The sequence below is a fragment of the Macaca nemestrina genome, chromosome 5 (assembly GCF_043159975.1).
Source record: "Macaca nemestrina isolate mMacNem1 chromosome 5, mMacNem.hap1, whole genome shotgun sequence".
Classification (NCBI taxonomy): Eukaryota; Metazoa; Chordata; class Mammalia; order Primates; family Cercopithecidae; genus Macaca; species Macaca nemestrina.
In genome coordinates, this window is record NC_092129.1 from 96,730,109 (window position 1) to 96,756,678 (window position 26,570).

General features: G+C 41.1%; 3 protein-coding genes and 1 long non-coding RNA gene across 14 annotated transcripts in view; 2 read left to right on the forward strand and 2 right to left on the reverse strand.

The window, feature by feature from the left end:
- Positions 1-12,745, forward strand: part of LOC105496567 (midasin AAA ATPase 1) — a 186,540-nt gene extending 173,795 nt beyond the window's left edge. For both annotated transcript variants that reach the window (XM_071096725.1, XM_071096726.1), the window contains exons 93-102: positions 736-906; positions 1,885-2,048; positions 2,744-2,833; positions 4,739-4,854; positions 5,393-5,567; positions 7,235-7,308; positions 7,418-7,532; positions 8,953-9,016; positions 10,378-10,520; positions 11,339-12,745. In XM_071096725.1, coding sequence (XP_070952826.1) covers positions 736-906; positions 1,885-2,048; positions 2,744-2,833; positions 4,739-4,854; positions 5,393-5,567; positions 7,235-7,308; positions 7,418-7,532; positions 8,953-9,016; positions 10,378-10,520; positions 11,339-11,527 — 1,301 coding nt within the window. In that variant the 3' untranslated portion in view covers positions 11,528-12,745. The remainder of the gene's footprint in view (positions 1-735; positions 907-1,884; positions 2,049-2,743; positions 2,834-4,738; positions 4,855-5,392; positions 5,568-7,234; positions 7,309-7,417; positions 7,533-8,952; positions 9,017-10,377; positions 10,521-11,338) is intronic.
- On the reverse strand, positions 2,683-17,023 carry LOC139363353 (uncharacterized). 2 transcript variants are annotated; one of them, XR_011623546.1, is made up of 3 exons: positions 16,895-17,023; positions 8,461-16,174; positions 2,683-2,816 (listed from the first exon to the last, which is right to left on the reverse strand). It is a non-coding gene; the product is annotated as an uncharacterized lncRNA (long non-coding RNA). The 2 variants fall into 2 exon arrangements; XR_011623547.1 differs by lacking the exon at positions 16,895-17,023 and adding an exon at positions 16,577-16,709 and having other exon boundaries at positions 8,461-8,594.
- On the forward strand, positions 16,749-24,436 carry LOC105496573 (LYR motif containing 2). Of its 2 annotated transcripts, none has more exons than XM_011767121.3 (3): positions 16,749-16,859; positions 17,644-17,784; positions 18,154-24,436. In XM_011767121.3, the coding sequence occupies exons 1-3, from the start codon at positions 16,815-16,817 to the stop codon at positions 18,232-18,234; spliced, it is 267 nt and encodes an 88-aa protein (XP_011765423.1). In that variant the 5' UTR covers positions 16,749-16,814; the 3' UTR covers positions 18,235-24,436. The 2 variants fall into 2 exon arrangements, with proteins under 2 accessions (XP_011765423.1, XP_011765415.1); XM_011767113.3 differs by lacking the exon at positions 16,749-16,859 and adding an exon at positions 16,992-17,129.
- LOC105496436 (ankyrin repeat domain 6) overlaps positions 22,988-26,570 on the reverse strand; it is a 72,538-nt gene continuing 68,955 nt past the window's right edge. For all 8 annotated transcript variants that reach the window (XM_071096733.1, XM_071096731.1, XM_024797488.2 and 5 more), the window contains one exon: positions 22,988-26,273. In XM_071096733.1, the coding sequence (XP_070952834.1) occupies positions 25,702-26,273 (572 nt within the window). In that variant the 3' untranslated portion in view covers positions 22,988-25,701. The remainder of the gene's footprint in view (positions 26,274-26,570) is intronic.

The window sequence follows — 26,570 nt, forward strand, 5'->3', positions numbered from 1 at the left end:
GGGTTTCTTAGTACTGGACATTTCTTTCTTCTTAGTCAATGTATTGAGCTTTTGCTTGGTGCCAAAAAACTTTCCTGAGCCTTTGCTGCATGATCACAAACTTCCTCAAATAATCCTATGAGCCAGAGCATCTCTGTTGTATAGGTAAGGACACTGAGGCCAAGTGGTTTAAGAACTCATCCAAGATCACAATGCTGGGATTCCTATTCCCATGTTTGTCTTCCTGTGCCTTGTTTTCTACTACTTTTTATTATTTTTAATTGACCTACAATAATGATACATAATTTGTGGGGTACAGTGTGATGTTTTGCTACATGTATACAATGTTTAATGATCAAGTCAAGATAATTAGAACATCTACCACCTCAAACATTTATCATTTCTTTGTGTGGGAACATTCAGATCTGTTCTTTTAGTCATTTGAAAATATATAATAAATTATTGTTAGAATCACCCTGTAGCACAGTTAAACACCCTATTTTTGTGGTCACATGTATAGTTTCACTATATCCTCATAATTTCTGTAGGAGGTAGGGAACAGGCAGTTCATTATGTCAGTAGGTCAATAGGAAATCTTGGGCACAGACAAGTCTCCAAGCCACATAGCTGGTCAGTGGCACGACTTGCATCAGTAGCATTTTGGAAGCTAGGATGACAGAAACCATACCCACTTATCATTATTTTGTTCTGCAAATAACTAGGATTTTTATGTGTGGGTGCATGCTTTGTTGACAGATGTGGCCAGCAAAGAACAGCAACAGTCTGCAAAAGACTCTGGCAGGGATCAGGAAGAGGAGGAGATAGAAGACACCCTCATGGACACAGAGGAGCAGGAGGAGCTCAAAGCAGCAGACGTGGAGCAGCTGAAGCCAGAGGAAATCAAGTCGAGCACCACAGCACCCTTGGGTGAGTCCTGCTAGTGAGCAAATCCTTCCCAGGCTGTCTGACTTGAAGTAGTCAGTTGTCTCTCACTGTAGTCTGGTGTTCAGTTCCATGTCCTAATCCATGGCTTAGATGAATAATTTGCCTATAATAATTTCACTATATTTTATTTGGGACCAGAAAACAAAAATATGGACAGGGGTGGGTGTTACGGGACACCATCCTTCAAGGAGTCCCCTGAAACTTATATTTCTGGCAAAATCTCATCAGTTTTTAAAAAATATATAGAAGAAACCAGAATAGTATACTTACTACAGCTATGATGAGAAGGTATATTATTAGAGAAATGATATTTTCAATTATATAAAAGTATATGCTATTAGCATCAAATGCAGTAAAATATTAAAAGAAAAAGAATGAGGGGTTTCCCTTTCATAGCTAATCAAGTTCTATTACTTGGCAAAAAAATAACTTTATCAGCAATTGAATAAATGCAAATTCAAAAGAACTTGCCAAATTCGAATCCTGTCCTCTCAGGAGTGTTAGAACTGTTACAACGTTTAACTGCCCTATGTGACAATCCAGGCTTTGCCTCTCACCTCACAAGTTGAAGCAAATTATTCATCTTTTCTTTGCCTCAGTTTCCTCATCTGTAAAATGGAATTGTGGCTTTTAGTTTTTATTTCTATCAATGTTTTACATGCATATAGTTTCAGGAATCAAACAGTTTTAAAAGGCTTCTTAGGACAACCCAAAATTTCCCCTATTCCCTTTCCCAGAACGCTGCCTTCAATATCAGGTGAGGAGGAGAGGAGTTTAGAGAGTAAGGATTGGCAATGAGTGTCTCAGAAAGAAACCTCTGAAATCAACATGTGGAAATGTGTTGGAGAGTGAAGGAATGAAGTTTGATTAATTGTCAGGATTAACGGGCAATAGCAAAGGCTTGGTCAGTCATCAGGCTAGTGTTATGATAAGTAAAATTATGTCCTTAAATGAAAATAGGCTTTGATGAGATGGAAGTGGAGATTCAAACTGTTAAAACAGAGGAAGACCAAGACCCCAGAACAGACAGAGCCCATAAGGAGACAGAAAATGAGAAACCAGAAAGAAGCCGAGAGTCTACCATTCATACAGCTCATCAATTCCTCATGGACACGATCTTCCAGGTAGTAAAACTCACAAATTACTGCATTGTGTTAATAAATTAACAAAATAACATTTTAAATTAGTTTTAAATCTTTGTCTTTAGAACTTTATGGAACATGTGGTTGTTGAGGGGTTTCATGTTCTTATTCAAAATTTTTAGGAATACTATTGGTATGATAGGTGTTCTTCAAGCACATGATACTGTTCCAACAGTTAATCACAGGGTCTCAGTGCCCTGACCTGTCTGTGATGGTGGGTCTGGTCCTTGGCCTCTGGGACTCACATCCCACTTTTCTAACCATCCTTGTGTAAGGAACCTTCAGGACAATTAAGTTTGTGATGGTTAAGTAAAAAATCTTTGGCTTAGTGCCTATATTTATGAAGAGCTATTTAATTAAGTTCTTGAGCTAAGAGTCTGAGTTATTTGATTAATCAGATAACATTTTCATTATTGATGACTTAAGGGTGTTTGGGTTTTGTTTTGCTAGAGTGGCTTTATAAATGTTAAAAGTTTTCTTTATCCATATTGTCTCTGTAAGAGGGAAGTAGAATGCTTGTCTGGCATCTTCTCATTGTGCCACTGTATTTGCTGAATTATCTCAGGAGCATTTGACTATGTACTTTGAGTTCATACTGTAGGGTGGAAGGCAGCCAGTGATACTAAGTTGGCAATTCCAACCTGGGCCACCTCTTATCTATGGCTTTTTCTTCTTAGCCCTTTTTAAAAGATGTCAATGAGCTAAGACAGGAGCTGGAGAGACAGCTGGAAATGTGGCAGCCACATGAATCTGAAAATCCAGAAGAAGTAAGTCACTGTTTTTTTCGTAAAATATCTCGACTTTTTTTGTTTAACACATAGCAAACTTAATAGGTTCTTAGCAATTACCTTAGTAAAAAGGACCAGGCATATGGAGAATATAATTACAATCCTAAAGCCTACATCTGTCCATCAGTTTCTGCCTGCTTTGCTGCTAGATCTATAGCTTAATTAAAACAGAAATTGGTGTGCTTAATTCCTTTAATTTCTGTTGCTGGCTCTGTAATGGATGTAATAGTTGTGACAGAGGTTGAAAAACTGTGTAAGAGTCTATGCTGTGCCATCCTGAGAAGAGGCCAGCTAGATCATTGCTGGCTGACTTAACGTGGTAGTGTGGATTAACCAGCAGTTTTATTTTTATTTATTTTTATTTTATTATTATTTTTTGAGATGGAGTCTCACTCTGTTACCCAGGCTGGAGTGCAGTGATATGATCTCGGCTCACTGCAACCTCCACCTCCTGGGTTCAAGTGATTCTCCTGCCTCAGCCTACTAAGTAGCTGGGACTACAGGTGCATGCCACCATGTCCAGCTAATTTTTATATTTTTTTAGTAGAGATGGGGTTTCACTATGTTAGCCAGGCTGGTCTTGAACTCCTGACCTCGTGATCTGCCCGTTTTGGCCTCCCAGAGTGCTGGGGTTACAGGCGTGAGCCATCGTCCCCGGCCTGCAGTTTTATTTTAAATGACTTTGCATCCTAAATTTACTGTATTATGTACTCATTTCACTTTTATATCTATTGTCATAATCACTCCCACCACCTATATGTATTGAGTGCTCTGCCACAGTTCGTAGAAAAATCATGGGGCTTTGTGTTGAGTGTATTGCTGGAGGGATTTGTACTTAGCATTTTTACTTTTTTTTTTTCTTTTTTTTTTTTCTGTGAGACGGAGTCTTGCTCTGTCGCCCAGGCTGGAGTGCAATGGCGCGATCTCGGCTCACTGCAACCTCTGCCTCCCAGGTTCAAGCAATTCTTGTGCCTCGGCCTCCTCAGTAGCTGGGGTTACAGGCACTTGCTACCACGCCCGGCTAATTTTTTTGTATTTTAGTAGAGATGGGGTTTCACCATGTTGGCCAGGCTGGTCTCAAACTTCAGGTGATCACCTGCCTTGGTGTCCCAAAGTGCTGAGATTACCTGCGTGAACCACCATAGCCCACCCACTTTTACTTTTGAAACATGACTGAGAATCCACCAATAAGTAGCTGGATCTGCTGGTGCCAAAATTACCCATTCACATCTCCCTCCCCATATGAAAGGTGCACGTTTTACTCTTTGTAGGTGACATGAGTAAGGCATTGATTTGGTCATGAATTCCAATAATTAACTGCCTTGTTTCATTCTTTCTCACTTAGAAGGGTGGGTTGAAGGAGAGACTTTTCTTCTTTTTCTTTTTCTTTTTTTTAATTTTTAATTAATTTTTTTGAGACGGAGTCTCACTCTGTCACCCAGGCTGGAGTGCTGTGGCGTGATCTTGACCCACTGCAAGCTCTGCCTCCTGGGTTCAAGCGATTCTCCTGCCTCAGCCATCCAAGTAGCTGAGATTACAGGTGCCCACCCCCATGCCCAGCTAATTTTTTGTATTTTTAGTAGAGACAAGGTTTCACCATGTTGGCCAGGCTGGTCTCGAACTCCTGGCCTAAAGTGATCCTCCCACCTTGGCCTCCCAAAGTGCTGGGATTACCAGCCATTAGCCACCGCCTCCGGCTGGAAGGAGAGACATTTTTAATCAAGTAAATTACATGGTAGCTTGCTGGGAGAAGATTTAAAGTGCTTCTGTTGAGAAAGTTCATGCAGGTCATTTTCTACCACTTTGCTTAAGGCCTGCATCTTGCTAGAAGACTTGGTTGGCTCTGACATTCTGAGGGTAACTTACATTTTGTTGTTGTCACAGGAGAAGGTTGCCGCTGAGATGTGGCAGAGTTACCTGATCCTAACAGCACCTCTTTCACAACGGTTATGTGAAGAGCTTCGTCTCATATTAGAGCCTACCCAGGCAGCCAAGCTGAAGTAAGTCTTTCCCTCTGGAAGGCCTCACAGTGCTCTGAGAAGATGGCAGCTTCGTGATTCTGTTGAACTCAGCAGCTAACCATTCATAGTGCCAGCTTCTAGGTTGCCTCTTCTGCTGTACGGGCACCAGTATGCTGTTCCTTACCCTGTTTTCCTATTATTATCTCGCACAAAAGTTTCTGGGTGTCTGCATTGATCACCTTGTTACATGTTGAGTTATTCACTTGCTACAGGTGTTAACTCACCTAGATCTTTTCAAAGATGTCCAAAATCATTCATATTTAGTGTATTTTTTCTTAATTTTTAAAAATGTGTCTGGAAGGACCTAATTATTATTGCCACATACAAGTCCAGTTTTTCTGGCTAGAGGTCAAGAAGATCCTGAACTTAGTCCTCAATTGACGGAAACACTTCTATGTACCAGGTTCCTAGTTACTTGGTATTGGTTTTAAGGTATTATTAATGTGATTTTTGTCCTTAATAAAAATTCTCAGGAATTAAAAGTTGTTAACTAATTTTTGCCCGTTTGAATAAATAGAGGAGACTATCGAACTGGGAAACGACTGAACATACGGAAAGTCATTCCATATATTGCTAGTCAATTTCGGAAAGACAAGATTTGGCTTCGAAGGACCAAGCCCAGTAAACGCCAGTATCAGATTTGTTTGGCTATCGATGACTCTTCTAGTATGGTAGACAACCATACCAAGCAGGTAAGGAAGAGAAATGTAGTGGCGGTTTGATAGGAAATTAACATCAAACCATGTTCCTTGGGCCGCCAAAATGGATTTTGAAATACCTGTTAGGCCTGTTTTGAGAATGTGATAACCATCTTTGATAAGACCTAAGATTTAAAGAGTTCAAAAGGGCAATTTTAGGATGTCTCAGATGTGTTAGTTTCTTACTGTTGTAGGTCTTTTAAGTTGTTTTGTTTCTTGACCCTGCTGTTTGTTCTTAACTGTCTAGTTGCAGAATAAGTAAACCTGATAGTGCTTATTTTGCAGAAAATGCAACAATGTACTGTTAAAAAAAATCAGTTTTCAGATATTACTGCATAGTCTTAAATAGTTTAAGTATGTATCTAGGATACATTTCTTTTATGTCTGAAATTATCCAGAATTATTGTTCTATCAGTGCTAATATTAAGTTTAGGAGCCTGAATAGAAAACTTATACCACCATTACAGATGCCAAAGAGTGTTTGTTTTGGGCAGTGATGCATGGGCTAATGAGCAACCTAAAATTTGTATGTTTTGCTGGAAAAAGTGTAGCCTCTGAACCTGGGTTCGTATCCCAGCTCCATTTATTAACATGTGACTTTGGGCAACTTATTTCTTATGTATCGGTTTCATCTTCTGAAAAGTGAGGAATATATATATATATTTACATATATGTTATATATATATATATATATTTACAAGCACACACAGAACAGTAATAACCTCATACTCGCAGAATTGTTATGAAGATTAAATGAAATAATAGATGTAGAATACTCAGCTGTTCTTTTGTCATATTGCAAATGGTAATGAAATTTTCTGATATGGTTATACAGTCTGATCTGACTACATATATATAAATGGATTTTAAATTAGTTTTTAAAATTTGTTACCTACAAGAGGTTACTCTTTATGTAGGTCCAAAAAATAAGAAAGAAAAATTCATGGACCATATTTCTCAAGGTCTTTTTTTTTTTTTTTTTTTTAAAGACAGGGTCTTGCTCTCTTGCTTAGGCTGGAGTGCAGTGGCATGATCATAGCTCACTGTGGCCTCAACCTTCTGGGCTTAAGCAGTATAGTCCTCCCACCCACTTCAGCCTCCTGAGTAGCTGGGACCATACGTGTGTGTCAACATGCCTGGCTATATGTTTTTTGTTTTTGTTTGTTTTTTTTTTTTGAAGACAGGATTTCACTCTGTTGCCCCGGCCCAGGTGGCTCACTGTAGCCTCAACTTTCCTGGGCTCAGGTGATCCTCCTACCTCAGCCTCCAAGTAGCTGGGACCACAGATGTGGGATCTTGCTGTGTTGCCTGGGCTGCTCTTGAACTCCTGGACTTCAAGTGATCCTCCCTCCTTGGCCTCCCAAAGTGCTGGGATTACAGGTGTGAGCTACCATGCCTGGCCCTCAAGGTCACTTTTTATTCGATGTCTGCAGGAGACCATTCCTATCAGTGTAATGGATTCTAGGTTTCAACATTTGTGGTACCAGGCCACCAAAGCCTCAGGGTTTGTTGTGACTAGAATAGCCTTATTCATGTTATTCCTCTACTTGTCGAACAAAAAAAATAATGTTTTCTTTGGGAATCTTGATGCAAAAAATAGTCGAGAGGCTCTGGTTTAGAGGATATTCTGATTCCTGATGTCATTAACTTTTAATTCACAGCTTGCATTTGAATCTTTGGCTGTGATTGGAAATGCTCTAACCCTCCTGGAAGTGGGTCAGATTGCAGTGTGTAGGTAAGGTTGCTTTGTAATTTCATTGTGAAAACTTTTCATAACCTGTTTGGTTATTTTGATCACACAGCAAAAAAATAACTCCTGTTGTATTTGGTTTTCCTTCCCCAAGTTTTGGAGAATCTGTAAAGCTGTTACACCCATTTCATGAGCAGTTCAGTGATTGCTCTGGGTCCCAGATTCTACGTCTCTGCAAATTCCAACAAAAGAAAACCAAGATTGCTCAGGTAAGAGGATGAAATAAAATGTCTTCTGCAGAGTTATTTTTAAACTGGTGTAGGTAGGAGGGAGAACAATTTTTATTTTTGAGACAGGGTCTCGTTCTGTCACCCAGACTAGAGTACAATGGCGCCATCATAGCTCACTATAACTTTGAACTCCCGGGCTCAAGCAGTCCTCTTGCCTCATAGCTAGGACTACCTAGTAGCTAGGACTACAGGCACGTGCTACCATGTCTGGCTGATTTTTTTTTTTTGTATGGACATGGTCTCACTTTGTTGCCCAGGCTGGTCTAAAATTCCTGTGTTCAAGTGATCCTCCCTTCTTGGCCTCCCGAATTGTTGGGATTACCACCATGCTGGGCTAAGAACCTCCCTTCCATCCCTTGCAGTATTAGGACAGGGATAGTCCTAAATCTCAGCCTGGGTACCACTGGAATAGAAGCCTCCTTGGCATCCATTATAAAACAAGGTGTGACTTCTTTTTCTCACTTCCTCAGAGATCACTTGACTTTGCATCATTGGTTTTCTAGCTCCCTGCTTGTTTTTCTGAGTAGTTTGGAACATTCTGCAAAAACAAACCCATCTCCCATACACTTATCAGGTGGGCCAAGACCTATTTTTCTCCCTCATTAAGCTTAGAGAAGAAATGATATGAAATAAAGCCAGTGACTTACTCAGGAGAACACAAGTTCAAAACAGAGCATGAGATCATATTTCTCCTGGGTCCTGCTCTGATTCAGTTTGCTTTTTCTAGGCTGCCCTGGACATTCTGTATTTTCTTGCCTTTTGCTCAGTTGTTTTCTTTTCTTGAAAGAAGACACTGTTTGGTTTATTTGAGCGACTTATTGATTTCTTATGCCCCAGAGAAGCACTTCTTTTACTTTGGGGTATCTTCCAGAACTCTAGTGGGTTATATGTTAGAGAAACGTCTCACCTGTGCTTGAGAAGGCCTGTGTCATCTAGGCATAGTGGCTCACACTTGTAATCCCAGCACTTTGGGAGGCTGAGGTGGGAGGACTGCTTGAGGCCAGGGATTCAAAATCAGCCTTGTCAACATAGATCTCATTTCTACAAAAGATAAAAATAATTATCCGGGTGTGGTGGCACATACCTGTAATCCTAGTTACTTGGTGGCAGGCTGAGGCAGAGCCCAGGAATTGAGGCTGCAGTGAGGTGAGATCGTGCCACTACACTCCAGCCTGGGTGACACAGATCCTCTCTCAAAAAATAATAAAACAGAATGTCTGTATCCAAGGATCCTCCTTTTTTAACTACATGTGGCCAGAAGGGACAGTTAGTTGATGGGCTATAAACCTGAGGTGGTTATCTGATAATCACTTCAGTGTCAGAAGTACTATCAGTCTCTCTGACAATGGGAAGAGCATTTACATAGTTTTGTAATTGTCTATTTCTGGTTCCGATTTAGTTTCTAGAGTCTGTTGCTAGCATGTTTGCAGCCGCTCAGCAGCTCTCACAGAACATCAGTCCAGGTGAGCTGCATGCCTTCCTCTTCCTAAACAAAACGCTTTCTTGTACTCTGTAATTCCCAAGCTGCCTGCTTCAGCTCAATGCCCCGTCACTGTGTTTTAACAGGTGTGCTCCACAGGAAAAGACATACATCGATGGAGCTGATTTTTACTTATTTATTCATTCAGAAATCTTTTTTGAACCTGTACTCATGAGGCTTATAACCAATGCGGGATCTAGACACTATTTGATAAGAGTTCAGATTTGTGAGAGAAAGGAGCAAAGTGTGTGGAATTAAATATAAAGACTACAGTTGACCCTTGAATACCATAGGTTTGTCTCTACTGCTCAGGTCTATTTACACATGGAGTTTTTCCAACCAAAAGTGGATTGAAAATTCAGCATTTGAGGGATGTGAAACCTGAGTATATGGAGGGCCAACTTTTCATGTATGTGGGTTCTCCAGGGCCATCTCTGGACTTGAATATGTGTGTATTCTGGTATACTGGGGGTGAGGGGTGTGTCCTGAAACCAGTCCCCTTCGAGTACTGTATTCTCTAATATTTTAATGACAGAGGAGAGTAGAGAAGGACATAATTTAACAGCCAGCTAATCCAACCACATTTACTTTGGGGGCTTGAAACATGCCATTTCTTTAGTTCTTTCCAAAAATCTCTCAGTGTTCTCAGTGTATCATGCAGAAGCTTCAGATTTTGATGGATGCAAGTTATTCACACCTCTCAACATTTGCGAAAACAGCCCACCCTCAACTCAAGTACTATATAATCTTTAGCTGGAAACACTATGTAGCAAAAATTTTAAAACATTTTATTCAGTGTTTATGGTTCCTTTCTATTTGGTTTTGTTTAAACAAGTCAAATTTCAAGGGGAAAAAAATACAGAAATTGGGTACAAGGAATTAACAGAAGTCTAAAGGTGATTATATGTGGTGACTGAAATTTGGAAGACACAGTTCCAGATTTCTGATTTGGCTACTTTCTTCTAATGCCCTACTCAGTACTATCATTTTTAAAGTTTATAGCCATAAAACTAGTGTTTTAATTCTCATCTACAGTATGTTGCTCTACAATTGAAGTTGAGCAGAATTTAACATTTCCTGAAACACTATTGAGAAATTCTGCTATACTGACAGAAGTGTACTTAGTATCCCTTATTATGCCTTGTCTCTGACTCAGGCATTCTAAGGGATAGATCTCATCAGAGGTCCCTTAGGTTTGTGCCCAGAATTCATCAGCTTTAGAAGTCTGTTTAGCTTTAATAGTACAGACTAAGTCTACATTAATTTGTCCTACTTTGGGTAGTTGTGAGTTATTAAAAATGGCTGATCATTTTACTCCCTTGCTTCCTCTTATATGGTCTACAGAAATTGCACAACTCCTCCTGGTAGTCTCTGATGGGCAAGGCCTCTTCCTTGAGGGCAAAGAAAGAGTCCTGGCAGCGGTTCAGGCTGCCCGGAATGCGAACATCTTTGTCATCTTTGTTGTATTGGACAATCCCAGTTCACGGGTGAGTGACTACTAAAAGCCACCTTTTCTGGAGATAAAGTGGGGATTCCCTTCAACCTGTTCAATCTGAAATATGGCCTGGATCACTCAGTCATACTGAGAACTCCCAGCATTCATGATATTCTGTCAAGTACCATTGTAGGCACTTGTATTTTCTCTGTTAATCTTTGCAGTAAGCCAGTGAGGTAGGGATCATTATTCCCACTTTACACTGAAGGAACTGAAACACATAGTGGTTATAGGTAATGAGTGGTAGAGCCAAGATTCAGAATGACCATCCTCTGTGGGTCATCATTGCCCTCTATGCACAGTCAGTGCAGGTATTGCAGCTTTGATAATGGGTACTGACCACTTTGAAAGGGAGATCAGGTGTTTGCACACTGACTTATGTCTCAGCAGCCCTCCTCACAGCAAGAAGCATCAGTCGTCTTAGTGAAATATGCCTACAGGGCAGTTCTGTTCCAGGGAAGCACTGTCTCTGCGAGTCACATTAAGGCCTTGATAGGAAGGTAAAGATTTAGTGTGAATGATTCCAAGTGGATGGTGGGGAGACACCACTGTAGGGAAAGTAGATTTTCCTATCTGTCCCTTTTCCTTTTTTTCAGTGTCCATCCTCCTGGAAGGGGTGCTCAGAAAGACATCTACCTCCTTCTTGGTAGAGTTCTGAAAATTGTTTTACTTAGTAATAAATCTAGGTTCATATGCAGGAATAAGACACAGCAGATGTAAAAGTTGTTAGCAAAAGAGATCACAGAAGAGCTAGCTAAGGATGCTGGTTTAATCGCTGCCTCCCCATTTCATGATGTCTTTTGTTGACAGGATTCTATCTTGGACATTAAAGTACCGATATTTAAAGGACCTGGAGAGATGCCTGAAATCCGATCCTACATGGAAGAGTTCCCATTCCCATACTATATCATTCTTCGAGATGTAAATGCACTTCCTGAGACACTCAGCGATGCCCTCAGACAGTGGTTTGAGTTGGTGACAGCCTCTGACCACCCATAGAACAGAAAGAGGAGTCCAAAGTGAGACTTAACCATGCTCAGAAGGTCACATTGCTTACCCAGGTGCTCCCTTTTGGACAACTACAAAAAAATTTTATTGTAATATTTTTATTTTATATAACGTGATCTTACAGCCTAGAGAACACACTCTGACTCCTGGCTTTGTCTGGGCTAAGGTTTTTATACCAAACCTGGAAGCAGCAGCAGGTGCCTGAACTCGTAACTAGAGAAGAGTTATCCTTCTTCCCTCCCTCAGAAGCCCTGACCTGGATGGAGGTCATACCCCACTGTTGGAGCCCAGCTGCCTGTTTTCTTTTGCAGGGGATCTGGGCACCTGTGCCTTGAGGAGATGCTGCCAGGAGCATGGGACTCTGACAGTCCTTTGTATAAAGGACTAAAGGGAGCTGCCCTTTTGACCCTGCTCTAAGCTCTGCCTTGCCAAGCCCACAGTGTGTACCCAAAAGCTGTCAAGTGGCCGAGACAGCTGCAGTTTCTGGAGAGTATGAGGTTGTGTTTTCTTATTGTGAAAGGAATTACCTTCTCTTAGAGGGTAGGAAGAATGTGGTGTGTGTGTGTTCTCATAAAGCAACCGGACATTATAGGAGCCCAAGTCATCCATAAAAACGATCCTTGGGCTGTGTAAAAACGAAGTGGCTTTTCAGTATCCTCTTTCACACTTGCTGCTTCAGGAGACTATGCAATGATGGGAAGGTGACTGCCCCTTTATTTCATTCAGTGCCATGGTCCCTGTTGTTGTAGTAATTTATTTGTTTAGTTCATTTTTTTTTTCTTAATGATTAAGGGGAAGAGTCATTCCTCACACTGCTTTCAAGCTGGACTGAGCCAGTCTCATTCTGGGAAAGAAATGCCGTGTCCAGAACTCAGCAGCTCCAGTCAAAAGAAACTGATTTTTAGACAGTTTTTTCTTGGCCAGAAAGCAGTGCTTGAATACTTGAAACTGTGTGCTCTGTTCTACTTAATGTTCTGTCAGAATGTTCTTTTGTAGGCAATATGTCATGATGTAATCATCTATCTCCTTGTCTGTTTCCAAGTTACACTGTGAAGTCTGCCACCCTTTTGAGGTGGTCATCAAAGACACAGATTCCCTGTTGTTTAATCAAGTGTCCCAAAGCATGGACCTGAAGTTATATCATTATTTTTTATTCTAAAAAGCTATGCAGCTTATATTCTGAAAACTATTAAAACATATACCACTGTTTATGTAATTTGTGACTATTCTTAATGGAAGATGACAGGATTGTAAAAGGTACGCTAGGGGACTGATCTTCTCTGCTGGATCAGTCAGCTGTTACTAGTTTATGCTGTGCTAACATGACCTTCCAACTTCAATGTTGCTTTTACTACAAGGGTTGATTTATCATTTGCATTTATGTCCATGGTAGACTGAGCTATAATATACTGGCTTTGCAGCAGAATGAAAAGGGTGAGTTGGTGGAGCCTTGTAAGGAGGCTTCTAAAAATTCTCCATAAATGATGTTGCATCCATTCACATTTCATTGGCTAAAGCTCTCTACAGGGCAGGCAGTTTACTCATCCAGTAGGGTTGAGTCTGGGAGGGAAGGACACCAATATTATGACAGTGCTGCAATCTATTATATCTGCCTTTGGAAGCTCCATCTTAGACCTCCCAAACTGGTGTGGCCAGAGTGATTCTCTTGGCCCTGGGTTAGCTCATGAGATCACGGACAGTAGGAATTCCAGGAAGCAGGAACCCAACAGTGCCATTTTCAACTTGTGCTGCCAACAGGGCTTGCAGGAGTAGTGATACATTAATCTGCCATGTTGATAGTTGACATTTGTGCCATCCTGCCCATCCCCCTGGCCTCGGCCAAGTAGGTAACTTCTGATATTTAAGCAATGGACAGCAGAACACAAAAGTCCTCCATGCTGTCTTAAAAATCTCACTTTGGGGCTGGGTGCGGTGGCTCACGCCTATAATCCTACTACTTTGGGAGGCCGAGGTGGGTGGATCATTTGAGATTAGGAGTTTGAGACCAGCCTGGCCAATATGGTGGAAACCCCATCTCTACTAGAAATACAAAAAATTAGCTGGGCATGGTGACGCGCACCTGTAATCCCAAGCTACTAGGGAGGCTGAGGCAGGAGAACTGCTTGAACCAGGAGGCGGAGGTTGCAGTGAACTGAGATTGTGCCACTGCACTCCAGCCTGGGCAACAGAGCAAGACAACAACAACAATAAAATCTCACTTTGGACAACTTGACCACTCCCGTGGCCTCCAGACTGAAGCAAAAGGACTGTAAAATTCTCCATTCAAGGGTCCAGGAAGTGTACTCTTTGGTATTCTCAATTATATTCAGACATCTGCTGGGGCTGTACTTAGGCAACAGACTCTTCAAATGCATTACATTCAAAATGTGACTCTGTTCTCTAATTCACCTATCCCAAACCCATTCCTTCAACATTCCCCATCTGGGATGACCACTCCAACAGCTGCCCTGTTTACAAACTTGGGACTTAACCTATACATCTGCTTTGCTTCCTTCTCCATCTCTATCTATACCCCAATCAAATTAATCATCTTGTCCAGTCAGGCTTCTGGACATCCTATCCTATCCCATCCCTCCCCCTCCCACCACTCCACTGTGACTGGGGCTCTTTTCATCTCTAGCAGGGACTACTTCAATGGTATCCTGACCAGTAACTTCTCTTTGCTTGCTTCACTTCATTGCTATTCACAACATCCGAGATCTTTCTAAAAGTTATCTAGCTGAAAATCCCTTCAAAGCTCTCCCTTGTGAAGAGGGTAATATTCAAGCTGCTTCATGTGACCTATGAGGCTCTTGCTTGATTCTCCTGTCCCTTCTCTCCCAGCATCCCTGCCAGTGTTTCCATGTATTGTCTGGAATCCTCTTAGTGATTCTGCGTTTCTGCCAAATACCTATCTCAGACAAGCCCTCCAGGAAGAATAATTTCCCACAGTATGAACCGCAACATTATTTGTTAGCACTATATTGAACTTAGAGGTTTTTCTGTCCAAAGCACGAGTCTTTGAGCAAGGAGCGTATATGACTTATTACCAGTGTCTAGCATGAGTGAGGTTTTTTTTTTTTTTTTTTTGAAACAGAGCTTTGCTCTTGTTGCCCAGGCTGGAGTGCAATGGTGTAATCTCAGCTCATTGCAACCCCCATCTCCCGGGTTCAAGCGATTCTCCTGCCTCAGCCTCCCAAGTAGCTGGGACCACAGGCGTGAGCCACCAGTCCCGGCTAATTTTTTGTATTTTAGTAGAGACAAGGTTTCACCATGTTGGTCAGGCTGGTCTCGAACTCTTGACCTCAGGTGATCCACCCACCTTGGTATCCCAAAGTGTTGGGATTATAGGCGTGAGTCACCACGCCCGGTCTGAGTGTTTCTTGATGGGAAGAAGAAATAATGTAAAAGTGTCTTCTCACATATTAATGAATAGATTCAACACTATTTCAAAATTCCAATCAAGATCACAAGATGATTTGGAGGGAAATGATACAAAAGGTTATGGAGAACAGTACTAATGAATTTCTTACAAGAAACTAAAGTCCTGCCAAATAATAACATACATATAAAACAAAAATTAAAAACCCTAAGATGAAACAATTCTGGACAGATTACTCAGACACTAAAAAATTTATCAGAGTCAAAAAGGCATCCATTACATAAAGCCCCGAAAAAGGAATAAGTTATGTAATAAATGGTATTGCTACAGCTTAACATCTAGAAAAGAACGTAGATCCACATGATGCTATAAAGAATTTATGCTATCTAGAATTTATAAAGTAAATTCTAGATGGAGTCAATATTTTTAAAAAAAGATTTTAAAAAATGAATTACAAAGGTCTGGGAAATGAAAAGCCTCAAAAGGCACAAAAATACATGATTGCATAAAGTTTATGTATGTATGTATAAATGACAAAAACAAAATATAGAGCCCATATAAAAGAAAAGTTCTCCTCATAAACGGACCCAAGTCATGAACAATTCACAAAATCAGTATAATTTTAAAAGGCAAGGGGTATTTAACTTCACTCCTTTTAAAAAGTTAGTTAACTATTACAGCTAATGTATTAGACAAAATTTGATATATATATTATTGATAAGATGGTCATGCAGTTAGCATCATTCATACAATGCCTGGTAAAGTTCAAAAGAACCAATGATTAGAGTTCTTACATGTGCCAGGACCTGTTCTCAGTACATTAGAGATACACAACTGAGGTAGATGCTGTATTTCATTTTACAGGGGAGGTAACAGGCCAGGAGAGGGGAAATAGCCAGAACATAGCTAGGAATAGGGAGCCCCAGGATGCCAACAGGCGAGGCAGGCAAGTCCCCAGTAAACTAAAAATTGAATGAAATTTTTGGTTTTATTTTAATTCGATACAACACTACTTGGAAAATTAATATAGCAAAGATTCGCTAACTCCACTTCTGGTGATTTAACCTGAAGGTGTGTGGTGTGTATTGTGGGAAAGATAAAACAGCTATGAGGAAATAAAAGCAAAAGCCTGAGGCTTAGGGATGTTAGGCTCCTCGTTATTAGTGATGAAAGTGCTTAAGACTGCAGTGGAGCAGCCATTCAGAAGCTTTGTTTCAAAGGATCATGAAGACCACCGCTCCCGGAAAACGCTTGAGCTACAAAAGAACAGGACGAAAACGAGAGAGAAAAAACCAACACAAATTGTAAAAGAAATCAACACTTTCAATTTTAGTATTTTCAACTATACACATTTTTAAAGGCTCGAAAGAACATTCAAATACGTTTTCACCTCTTTCCCCCAAAAAAACCTTAACTTTTTTTTTTTTTTTTTTCGCGAGACAGGGTCTCGCTCTCGCCCAGGCTGGAGTGCAGTGGTGCGATCTCGGCTCACTGCAACCTCCACTTCCCGGGTTCAAGCGATTCTTCCGCCTCAGCATCCCGGGGAGCTGGGATTACAGGCCTCTCAAAGGTCTTGGGACTGCAGGCAAGAGCCACTGCGCGGCCTCCTTCACTTTCATTTGAACACTCTTTACCAAGAACTGTGCTAAGTGTCCTACCTTTCTTCTTTCGTTATCGCAACGACCCTATGGTGCACTGCTATCCTATTTTACCGACGAGAAAACAGGCCAGCGCAGCCCATAACCGGCTCCTAACCCTAGGGCTCAGACCCGAAGTCTCGCGCTCAGTCAGAGCGCAACCCCGGGCCGTCTCCTAGGAAACCGGGCTCGCCACACCCCTTGGTTGGACTCCACTTCCGCTTCTGCGCGCTGAGGCTCCGGCGGATCTCTGGCTGACATGGCTGCCTCCCGCTTACCCCCAGCGACGCTAACGTTAAAGCAGGTACCGGCGGTTCTCTGCCTTCCAGAGCAGCTTACCTGGGTCTGAGCTTCTGGATTCTCCATCTCTCCCTCCACCCAACGGGGCGGGTTCCGGGGTCCTGACGCGCCGTGCGCGCCCTCTGAGATTGGCCCGATGCCTGCGGGGCGGTGCTTCGCTTCGCGGGGCCTGACGGGAGGCACGGGCGGCTTGCTTGGTTTGGTGCGGTCGCGTGAGACGCGTCAGGTGCTTGATTTCCCGGAGTCCCGGTGCATCAGCTGCTCAGTGCCCACGGTAAAGACTACTCTCTATTGCACTGAGCTGTAGCAAACGGCAAATGAGATTACCAAAGATTTGAACAACTGTTAATTTAGAAAAAGTGCTGTCGTTGTAATAACAACTTCTAGGAGACTGGCAGCCCTTTTCATCCCGGTAGTCAGCTGATTTTTTAATGGTTCTTAGATTTGACAGAGCAGTAAGCAGAAAGATCAGATGAACCTCGTGATGCTTTCTTTAAAACATCTTTTTGAGACAGGGCCTCACTCTCGTGCAGGCTGAGTGCAGTGGCACAATGAGGGCTTACCTCAGCTTAGACCTCCTGGGCTCAAGTGATCCTCCCATCTTGGCCTCGAAACTGCTGGGATTACAGGCCTGAGCCACTGCACCTGGCGGAAAAAGAAAAAAGTTTTTCTTTGCCTTTTTCAAAATTGACCAACGAGGACTCTGGTTGCAGCTCGGTTTGCTGAAGTAGAACTTTTCAGGCTGGCGATTGTGCAGAAGTAATTGCTATTGGTCCTCCCTTTTACAGTTCATAAGAAGGCAACAAGTTCTTCTCCTCTACAGAAGGATTTTGCAAACAATTCGGCAAGTTCCAAATGATTCTGATCGCAAATACCTGAAGGATTGGGCAAGGGAAGAATTCAAAAGAAACAAAAGTGCCACCGAAGAGGTGAGAACAAAATCATGGCGAAGACAGATCCTAACCCTTTTTATTGATCAGTGAATTTTTTTTTTTTTAAGTTTAGCAGACATCTTGGAATATAGTGCCACTGAGTTGGTATATCTTGATCATTGCTTGTAATGTTACCGATTTTAAATGATGTTTTAAAATTTAATATTGCTGTATCTACACTCTTCAGCATTATCACGACTTTTATGTTGTACGTTTTATATGTATGTATGTGGAAATCTTTCGTCTTTTCTAAAAGACAGCAGTTCAAATACGTAGTATTGGTTGTTGATTTTAACAAATAAAACGGTATAGCTATACCTTGTTTAACCAGGTAAAACAATAACCAGATTTCACTTTATTCTACAGGATACAATCCGGATGATGATTACTCAAGGCAATATGCAGCTCAAGGAGTTAGAAAAATCACTTGCTTTAGCAAAATCTTAACTATAGCATTATTCTGAAGGATTTTCAAAGTCTCCATGTGTTTCGTTGCATTTAGGATTAACAATGGACAACACAAAGCCCAGTCTTTCTATTTGTATGTACAGTATTTGGTGATAGACAGCAAAGGAAAACACATCAAAACAGTTGCCTTAACACTGAAAAACATACCCTGCATTTTGAAAATGTTTATGGATGTCTCAGCAGTTTTTAAAAGAAGAAAAAACCACTAACAAATGGCCAGTAGATGCTGGACACAATCATTAGGGAAGTATAAATCAAAACTACTAGGAGGCTGAGTGCAGTGGCTCACGCTTATAATCCCAGTACTTTAGGAGGCCGAGGTAGGTGGATCACTTGAGGTCAGGAGTTCAAGACCAGCCTGGCCAACATGGTGAAACCTCATCTCTACTAAAAATACAACAATTAGCTTGGCGTGGTGGTGCATGCCTGTAGTCCCAGCTACTTGGGAGGCTGAGGCAGGAGAATCACTTGAACCCAGGAAGTGCAGGTTGCAGTGAGCTGAGATCGTGCCGCTGCACTTCAGCCTGGGTGACAGAGTGAGACTCTCCAAAAAAAAAAAAAAAAAAAAAAACCCTGAGATTCACATTCACTAGAATGGCTGTAATTAAAAAGAGAAATAATAGTAAGTGTTGGTGAAGATGTACAGAAATTAGAGAACCCTCATACATTGCTGGTGGGAATGAATGTAAAATGGTGTAGCCACTTCAGAAAACAGACTGTCAGTTCCTCAAAACATGAAACAGCTGCTGTATGATTTAGCCATTCTACTCCTATGCCCATAGCTATTATTTGGCACTAAAAAGAAACAAATGACTTATATATGTTAAACTATGCTAAACATGGATAAACCTTGAAAACGTTAAGTGAAAGAAGCCAGTCACAAAAGATCACATGATGATTCCATTCATACGAAATGTCCAGAATAGGCAGGAAGATTAGTGGTTGCCTAGGCTTGCTGTAGATGAAATGGAGTAACTGCTAATGGGTGTAGGGTTCCTTTTCAGGGTGATGAAAATATACTACAGTTAGCTTGTGGTGTAGGCTGCACAACTCTGAATACACTCAAATCCACTGAATTGTACATTTTAAATGTAAGGTATGAGTTGTATCTCAATAAAGCTGTTATTAAAAAAAAAAAAATACTCTGAGGCGTAGGACTGAAAGTATACTGACACCAGGAGATACCCTGGAACTTTCCCGAAAAATCCTGCATTATCCCTGAGGGTTGTTCAGATACGTTCTTCACATGTGTCATAGTTTGGTAGAGGACTCATCAAAAAGATCACCACTGGGCATCTAGATCTTTGTTGGAAAGAGAAGAGAAAGAGAAACTTAATGAGCACATTGAAGCACTTACCAGAAAGAAGAGGGGAGACTTCTGGATGAAACCTCTGTGAGTACCTTCACATTCACCTGGAAGTAGAAAAAATAAGATTCTGGGTGCAGTTCTCCAATGACAGGAAAAAAAGAATTTGAAGAATACGTCAGAGACAAATACATTACAACCAAAGTTGACTTCAGGGCACTTTTGAAGGAGACCAAATTTATAACAATTTAGTGAAAGATGTGAAAGCTTGTGGAAGATGCTGGAATCATCCATCCTGAAAATTGAAGTCTTCTATTCATGAACAGTACAGCTAAGAAGCTAATCTAAGAATGACCAGCACCTGAAAGATGTAGACAGCATTTTGCAGAATGATAAATGGTATCCAGTACTGGACTGTGCCTGAGGAGAGGCATCAACTGAATGTGGATGTTGGTGACATGGACTGTCAGGGTCCACCTCTACCTCCCAGAGCCCCAGAGCCTCAGAGCCCACGAGACAAAATAATTCTGCATACTGTTGCATGGGGGTAATCAACTAATTCAAAGTGCTTACCTGTGCCAATTTTCAGGTTTTTATGTAGATAAGTATTAACCTGTTGCAAAATGATCTGACAGGAGAAGCATTTGTGACATTTCTGAACAGAGAACACTTTGGAAATATTTTTGTGTGACATGATTGATAAATACAGGCTATATCTAGTAAATCTAAAATCTTGAAACTCAGAATCATCCTTTTATGTGTATAGAAGTCAGATTTAATGATGCTTTTCCTAACAGTGGTGTGCATGGAAAGGTTTTCATTGAAGAGCCTATGTGGTTTGCATTTGCAAGATGCAACTAGCACAGACTCGAAGAAAACCTAAGTTTTTTTGTTTGTTTGTTTTCTAAAGCAGGTAAGGCCGGGCACGGTGGCTTCCGCGAGTAATCCACACTTTGGGAGGCTGAGGCAGGAGGATCTCTTGAGCCCAGGTATTTGAGAACAGCCTGGGCAACATAGTGGGACCCTGCCTCTACAAAACATTCAAAAATGAGCTGGCAAGGTGGCAGGTGCCTGTCATCCCAGCTACTCAGGAGGCGGAGGTGGGAGGATCGCGTCTAGCATGGGAGGTTGAGGCTGCAGTGAGCCATGAATAAGTCACTGCACTTCAGCCTGGGAACAGAGCAAGACCCTCCCTACCCTCCCCACCCCCAGAAAAAAGTAAAACACTGAAAATTGAATAATCTGTCAGAGGCGAAAAGTACTGCAATGGACACGCTTTTACATCATCTCTAAAGAACAATTTAATTTCCTCACTTATATGCTTTGCTTATACCCTCTGAATTATAGGCCAATCTTGTTGGTTAACCTAAGGTATTTATTTAGCAGTTTTTTCTAAGGTACGGAGCCACAATCATTATGAAGTTGGTCTGAATCAAACTGCCAGTGATTTTTATGGAGGAATGAAAAAAAAAAATGCTGGTGAAACACACTTTATCATGAAGCAATCTTTGTCAGTACTCTGGATTAGACAAATTACTTTCTGGATGTTTCCTGAAAACTGTACTTTGTTTAAATGTTAAACTTTTGTTCCTAAAGTTTAAGATGTTTGAATGTCAGTTTATGTATTTGAACCACAATAAATTGATCCTTTTATAGTAAAAAAATTTAAGTACAGAGCTTTGTAACATAAGAAGTGGCTAAAGCTATTTATTATATAAATAATAATTGCCCCTATGTCATTCCCCCCTTTTAAAATGTGCCATCAGGGCCTGGCGTGGTGGCTCACGCCTGTAATCCCAGCAATTTGGGAGGCTGAGGTGGGTGGATCACTTGAGGTCAGGCGTTCAAGACTAGCTAGGCCACTAGCTAGCCTAGCCTGGTGGTACACGCCTGTCATTCCAGCTACTCAGGAGGGCTGCCTCATCTTGAACCCGGGAGGCAGAGGTTGCAGTGAGCTGAGATCACACCACTGCACTCCAGCCTGGGTGACAGAGTGAGACTATGTCTCAAAAAAAAGTAAAAATGTGCCATCAAGTTAGAAATTTTAAATTCATGGTACACTGTCATAAATGTGCCTGCAAGAAACACACAGATGACTTTTTTGAGACGGTCTCTGTTGCACAAGCTGGAGAGTGGCACGAACATGGCTCACTGCCACCTTGAGCTCCCGGGCTCAAGAGATCCACCTGCTTCAGACTTTCATGTAGCTGGGACCACAGGCATGTGCCACCATGACCAGCTAATTTTTTTACTTTTCGTAGAGAGGAGGGGGAATCTCACTTTGTTGCCAGGCTAGTGTCAAACTCCTGGGCTCAAGCAATCCACCTGCCTGGGTGCCCAAAGTGCTAGGATTACAGGTGTGAGTTTTTGATTTTAAAGAGACAGCCTTACCTCATTCTGTCACCCAGAATGGAATGACTTGCTAAAATTGCAGACAGCAGAATGTATTCCTTGATGTTTATAAAATGTAGTCATATCAAAGGGAAAGACTATTTCTCCTTAAATAAAATTACAAATAAAAAATGTATATTGTACTCTTACTCATAAAAGGTATTGTAGGATACAAAACGTTTTTCAAACTGGTTTTGTCTTTGATTGACTTTTATAATCCACACTTCAAAGAAGAACTGCATTTAACTTTTAAGAATAACTTAGTCAAAAAGTATAACGCCTTGCCTTGCATAACCTTTATTGCAAATGATGTTTTGTCTTTCCCCTTTGTCCAGTATTTTCCAAATGGTCAACAGTTTAAACATTTAAGCTTGCACTGAGAAACCTTGCCACATTTCAGCAGTTTTGTTTTGCTTTTGGTGGAGAGCAACTGATCGTGACTTTACAGCCAATGTATTTACTCTAATTTACACTTTTATAGATACAAGGTAACATGTAGCTGGGTGAAGGCACTCAGGAGCCATAAAATGTGGTCAACCACAATAAATTAAAATGTAAGCTAAACAAAGTATTCACACTTTCATTTTTTTTTTTTTTTTTTTTTTTGAGACGGAGTCTTGCTCTGTCACCCAGGCTGGAGTGCAGTGGCTGGATCTCAGCTCACTGCAAGCTCCGCCTCCCGGGTTTACGCCGTTCTCCTGCCTCAGCCTCCCGAGTAGCTGGGACTACAGGCGCCCGCCACCTCGCCCGGCTAGTTTTTTTGTATTTTTTAGTAGAGACGGGGTTTCACCGTGTTAGCCGGGATCGTCTCTCGATCTCCTGGCCTCGTGAACCACCCGTCTCGGCCTCCCAAAGTGCTGGGATTACAGGCTTGAGCCACCGCGCCCGGCCACATTTTTTTAATAAGGAATTTAAGATCCATAGTATGTTAAAGTTTAATGTTTGGAAGAGACACAAATTCAAGGTGATAAAAATATTAATTAGAAGACATAATATGCCTCAAGTATATCAACACTTGACTCCACAAACAAGGCATAACCATGAAAATAACACTTGCTTTATTTTGGGCTCCCGAAATCAAAAGTAAGATTAGAACTAATACATTTAATCTTTCACAGATATTTAGTATACTCAATAATGCACTAACAGTTTCTTTTAAAAAACACTAATATTGTACAATGTTTCTGTTTTACATTAGTTTTTCCCACAGCTGTTGAAAATTTCAGCCTTGATTTGAAACATGACCTGCATGACAGGCTATAAATTGTCAATAGTTCTGTTTCTTTGGAAAAGTACAGTTGTGGCATTTACTCATTTTAGCAGATAGCTAAAAGGGAAAAATAAGGAAAAATATACACTGGACCTGCAGCTAAGTTTTTGACAATGCCAAGGATCAAAAACAGACGAAACAACATTTGTTGAAGATGAAAAGGTATTGCATTGGTCTTAATAGATGTTGCCATCTCTGGGTAAGGATGCTGACTGAGCATGTTCTGTGTCTTCACCTCTATGTGTTTTCTCTTCTACAACAGACCTCCAAGAGACAAGATCCATGTGGTCAGCCACACTAGGTCCATTTGACCTTTCTCATTCTTCTGTAGTCTCTTCCCTGCGACTTTTGACAAAAATACTCAGTTCACAATATTAGCTGCCTGCTTCTGATAGGCAGGAGGTATATAATCAAAATACTCCCACCAAAGCACTCTATGGTCTAGACTTTCTACTTAAAATTTAGTTTTCAGCATTCCTCAACAAGGATACCTTGAGGTAACAGGAGATATTTTGGTAAGTGAAAATAATTGTGGCTTGGAACACAGCTTACTGAACTCGGGATTTCATTTCTTTTGAGTATTAGGCAGTTCTCAATAAATTGATATGTATACTGAGGAATGATTCTAAAGAGGTTAGTGATATACTGTTTGAGAATACATTTAGAAAACTGAAGGTACTCTCCAGCTCTACAATTCTGTATTAGGAACAATAGGGAAATGAGAGAGTGCCTCTATATTGCAATCTAGAGTCTCTGGGGGAAGACTGTCTACCTGCGTAGTAGTTGAGAACAAGACAAGCTCTCAAACACAAGAAAATCAACTTGAAATAACATCAAGTTCAGCCTGGGCAATATATTGAGACCCCATATCTACAAAAAATTAACCGGGACTGGTGGCACACGCCTGTAGTCCCAGCTACTTGCGAGGTTGAGGCAGGAGGATCGCTTGAGCCTGAGAGGCCAAGGCTGCAGTGAGGTGTGATCATGCCACTGCACTCCAGTCTGGGTGACAGAGCAAGACCCTATCTCAACAAAATCAAACAAAAACATCAAATTCATTCCATATTCAGGTCTGTAACAGTGACATATATGTACTGAATTATATGTTTTTTCTTATAGGAATGTCTATATCTATGGATTGTCATTATTAAAAAAAAAAAAAAAAACCCAAAACTGTGAGCTGGACAAAGGGAATAAAAGCATACTTTGTTTTTCTTGGTGTCCCCATGTTAATACGTCATTTCTTCTCTTTGGCTCAATGAGCAGCATTGTATTCACAATTACATTCAATAGTCACTAGGTTCCTGTGTCTACAGAAATTGAAGTTTCTATGCATACATGGGATATTGAGATGAATATAAATCCCATATTCCAAAGGACAAGAAGCTTGTCCAAAGTTTCAACATATCCAAGCTACTTGTACAACTTTGTTTCTGCATTTATATTTCATTATGGAGCAAAGTAAAGTCTTCAGGCCTCCATGAAGCTGGGGAACAGTGGGGCCTAAGTTGAGTTATTGAATATTTTGCCTTGACATAGTCACTGCAAAGCAGTAGAAAGCTTTTGAGGTTCTTTAATGACAATTCAAAATGAAATACTTTCAAAAAATAGCCTTATACTTTATAAAATGTAGAGCAATAATCTCAAATTCAGAAAGGTATTCTGATATAATTGGGTTTGATTAAGAATAGGTTATAAATCTTCAGGTAATTGTTACATGAATGTTTTTTCCATTAATCTGCTTTAAAATCACTGTAACTGATTTTTTGACTGAAAATACAGAAAATATCAAACAATTTGAATCTTTCTCATTTGATCTCATTGTTTCCAGAGCTGTTAGCCAATTATTCATTATTTAAATAAACTGACTTTTCAATAAATTTTATCATAAGATATACTGGATCTTGTGACATCATGAAAATATTTCTCCTCAAAAATCTAGTAACTTCATGGATTAAAATGTCAACAGTTGGAGAATTACACATTTGAGAAAGAGGGTTTATTTGGCACATCTCAGAGTGACAGCTCTCTTACAGAAAGACACTTGTCTAGGCACAGCAGGTGTGTTCAAATTTATATGAATGACTACTTGAGTTCAGACGGGATTAAGTTTTTCTTGCTTTTGACTTATATTATTTCACACATCTTGAATTTTAGAGTCTAGGCTTACACATCATCCAGTTTCTTGGCATGGCTTGCTTAATCTGAGCTTTCAAACTTCAGATTAACCTGGACTAAGGCTAAGAGTTTATAATGAAACCCAAAACTAAGCAAGCTTCCCCTGGTTTCAGTTTAATTGCTGAGGTCTTCATAACTTCCGGGCATAGGAAACATGTATCTGGCACATTGTAGAATTAGATTTCTCTTTAAAAAGGCCAATCTGCAATATATACAACAGATGACTCCTTGGGCATAGCTATTATGCAGTTGCAAAACTGGAAATCTTCAAGAATCCTTTCGTGTTTCCTCTTTATTGGTGCTAATTTTCCTTCTGCACCCTAGTCCTTAGTTTGGCAAGTTCCTCTTCTAAACTTTTAATGTGTTCCTTCAATGTAGCCTTGTCTTGCTGGGCTTTCTGATTGGCTTGGCTGCGTGCTTCTTCAATCTTCCTTTCATACCACTTTTCCATCTGGGTAGAAACAGCCTCAAAAAAATACTGGGTAAGCTCCAGAGCTTGGGAGGTGTCCCGAATGTGAGGGCCAGTCTGCTCGCCGCCTGCTGCTGGTGGCGGCTGCCCACAGGTGCTGCTGGCTGTGGGTTGCTGGGCACGATGCCTTGTTGGCCCACTCTTCCCCGACTTCTTAGTTTGAGTGCCTCTGTTGACGCAGGGCCCAGCCTGGTGATCAGATCTGGCTGCCTCATTCATGGGTAGCAAGGCTGTCTGGACCTTGACGTTCCTCAGTCGGGAGCCTGTACAGTCAGAAGACGACAGCTCCTGTTGCAGTCTCTGGGTAGCAGTGGAGTTGAGGGCCTTTTCTTTGGGCCTAACCACTGGAGGGGAGCTGTCAGAAGCTGCTGCTGGACCTGCAGTCACCACTGATTGATCCACACCTGGTTTCAGAAGGAAAACAAACATGAGGGCAAATCCACATTCACACAGTCATATGGCTGCGGGTCGGTATGTGAGAGTCTTAAGGATGCTGTAAATCACCAGTCTTCTCCATCACCACACACCATGTGTAACGTCTCCTCTGAGCCTTTTCTCACCTTTCTGTTCCTCCCTCCCACTTTGTCTCCTCTGATGATCACTTTGGCTTGTCAGAGCTTTCATGGATTCTGTGTTAGCCACACTGGTACCATTTAAGCCAAAAAAGTTGCTAGCTTTTCCTTCAGCCTGCCTCAATCTAC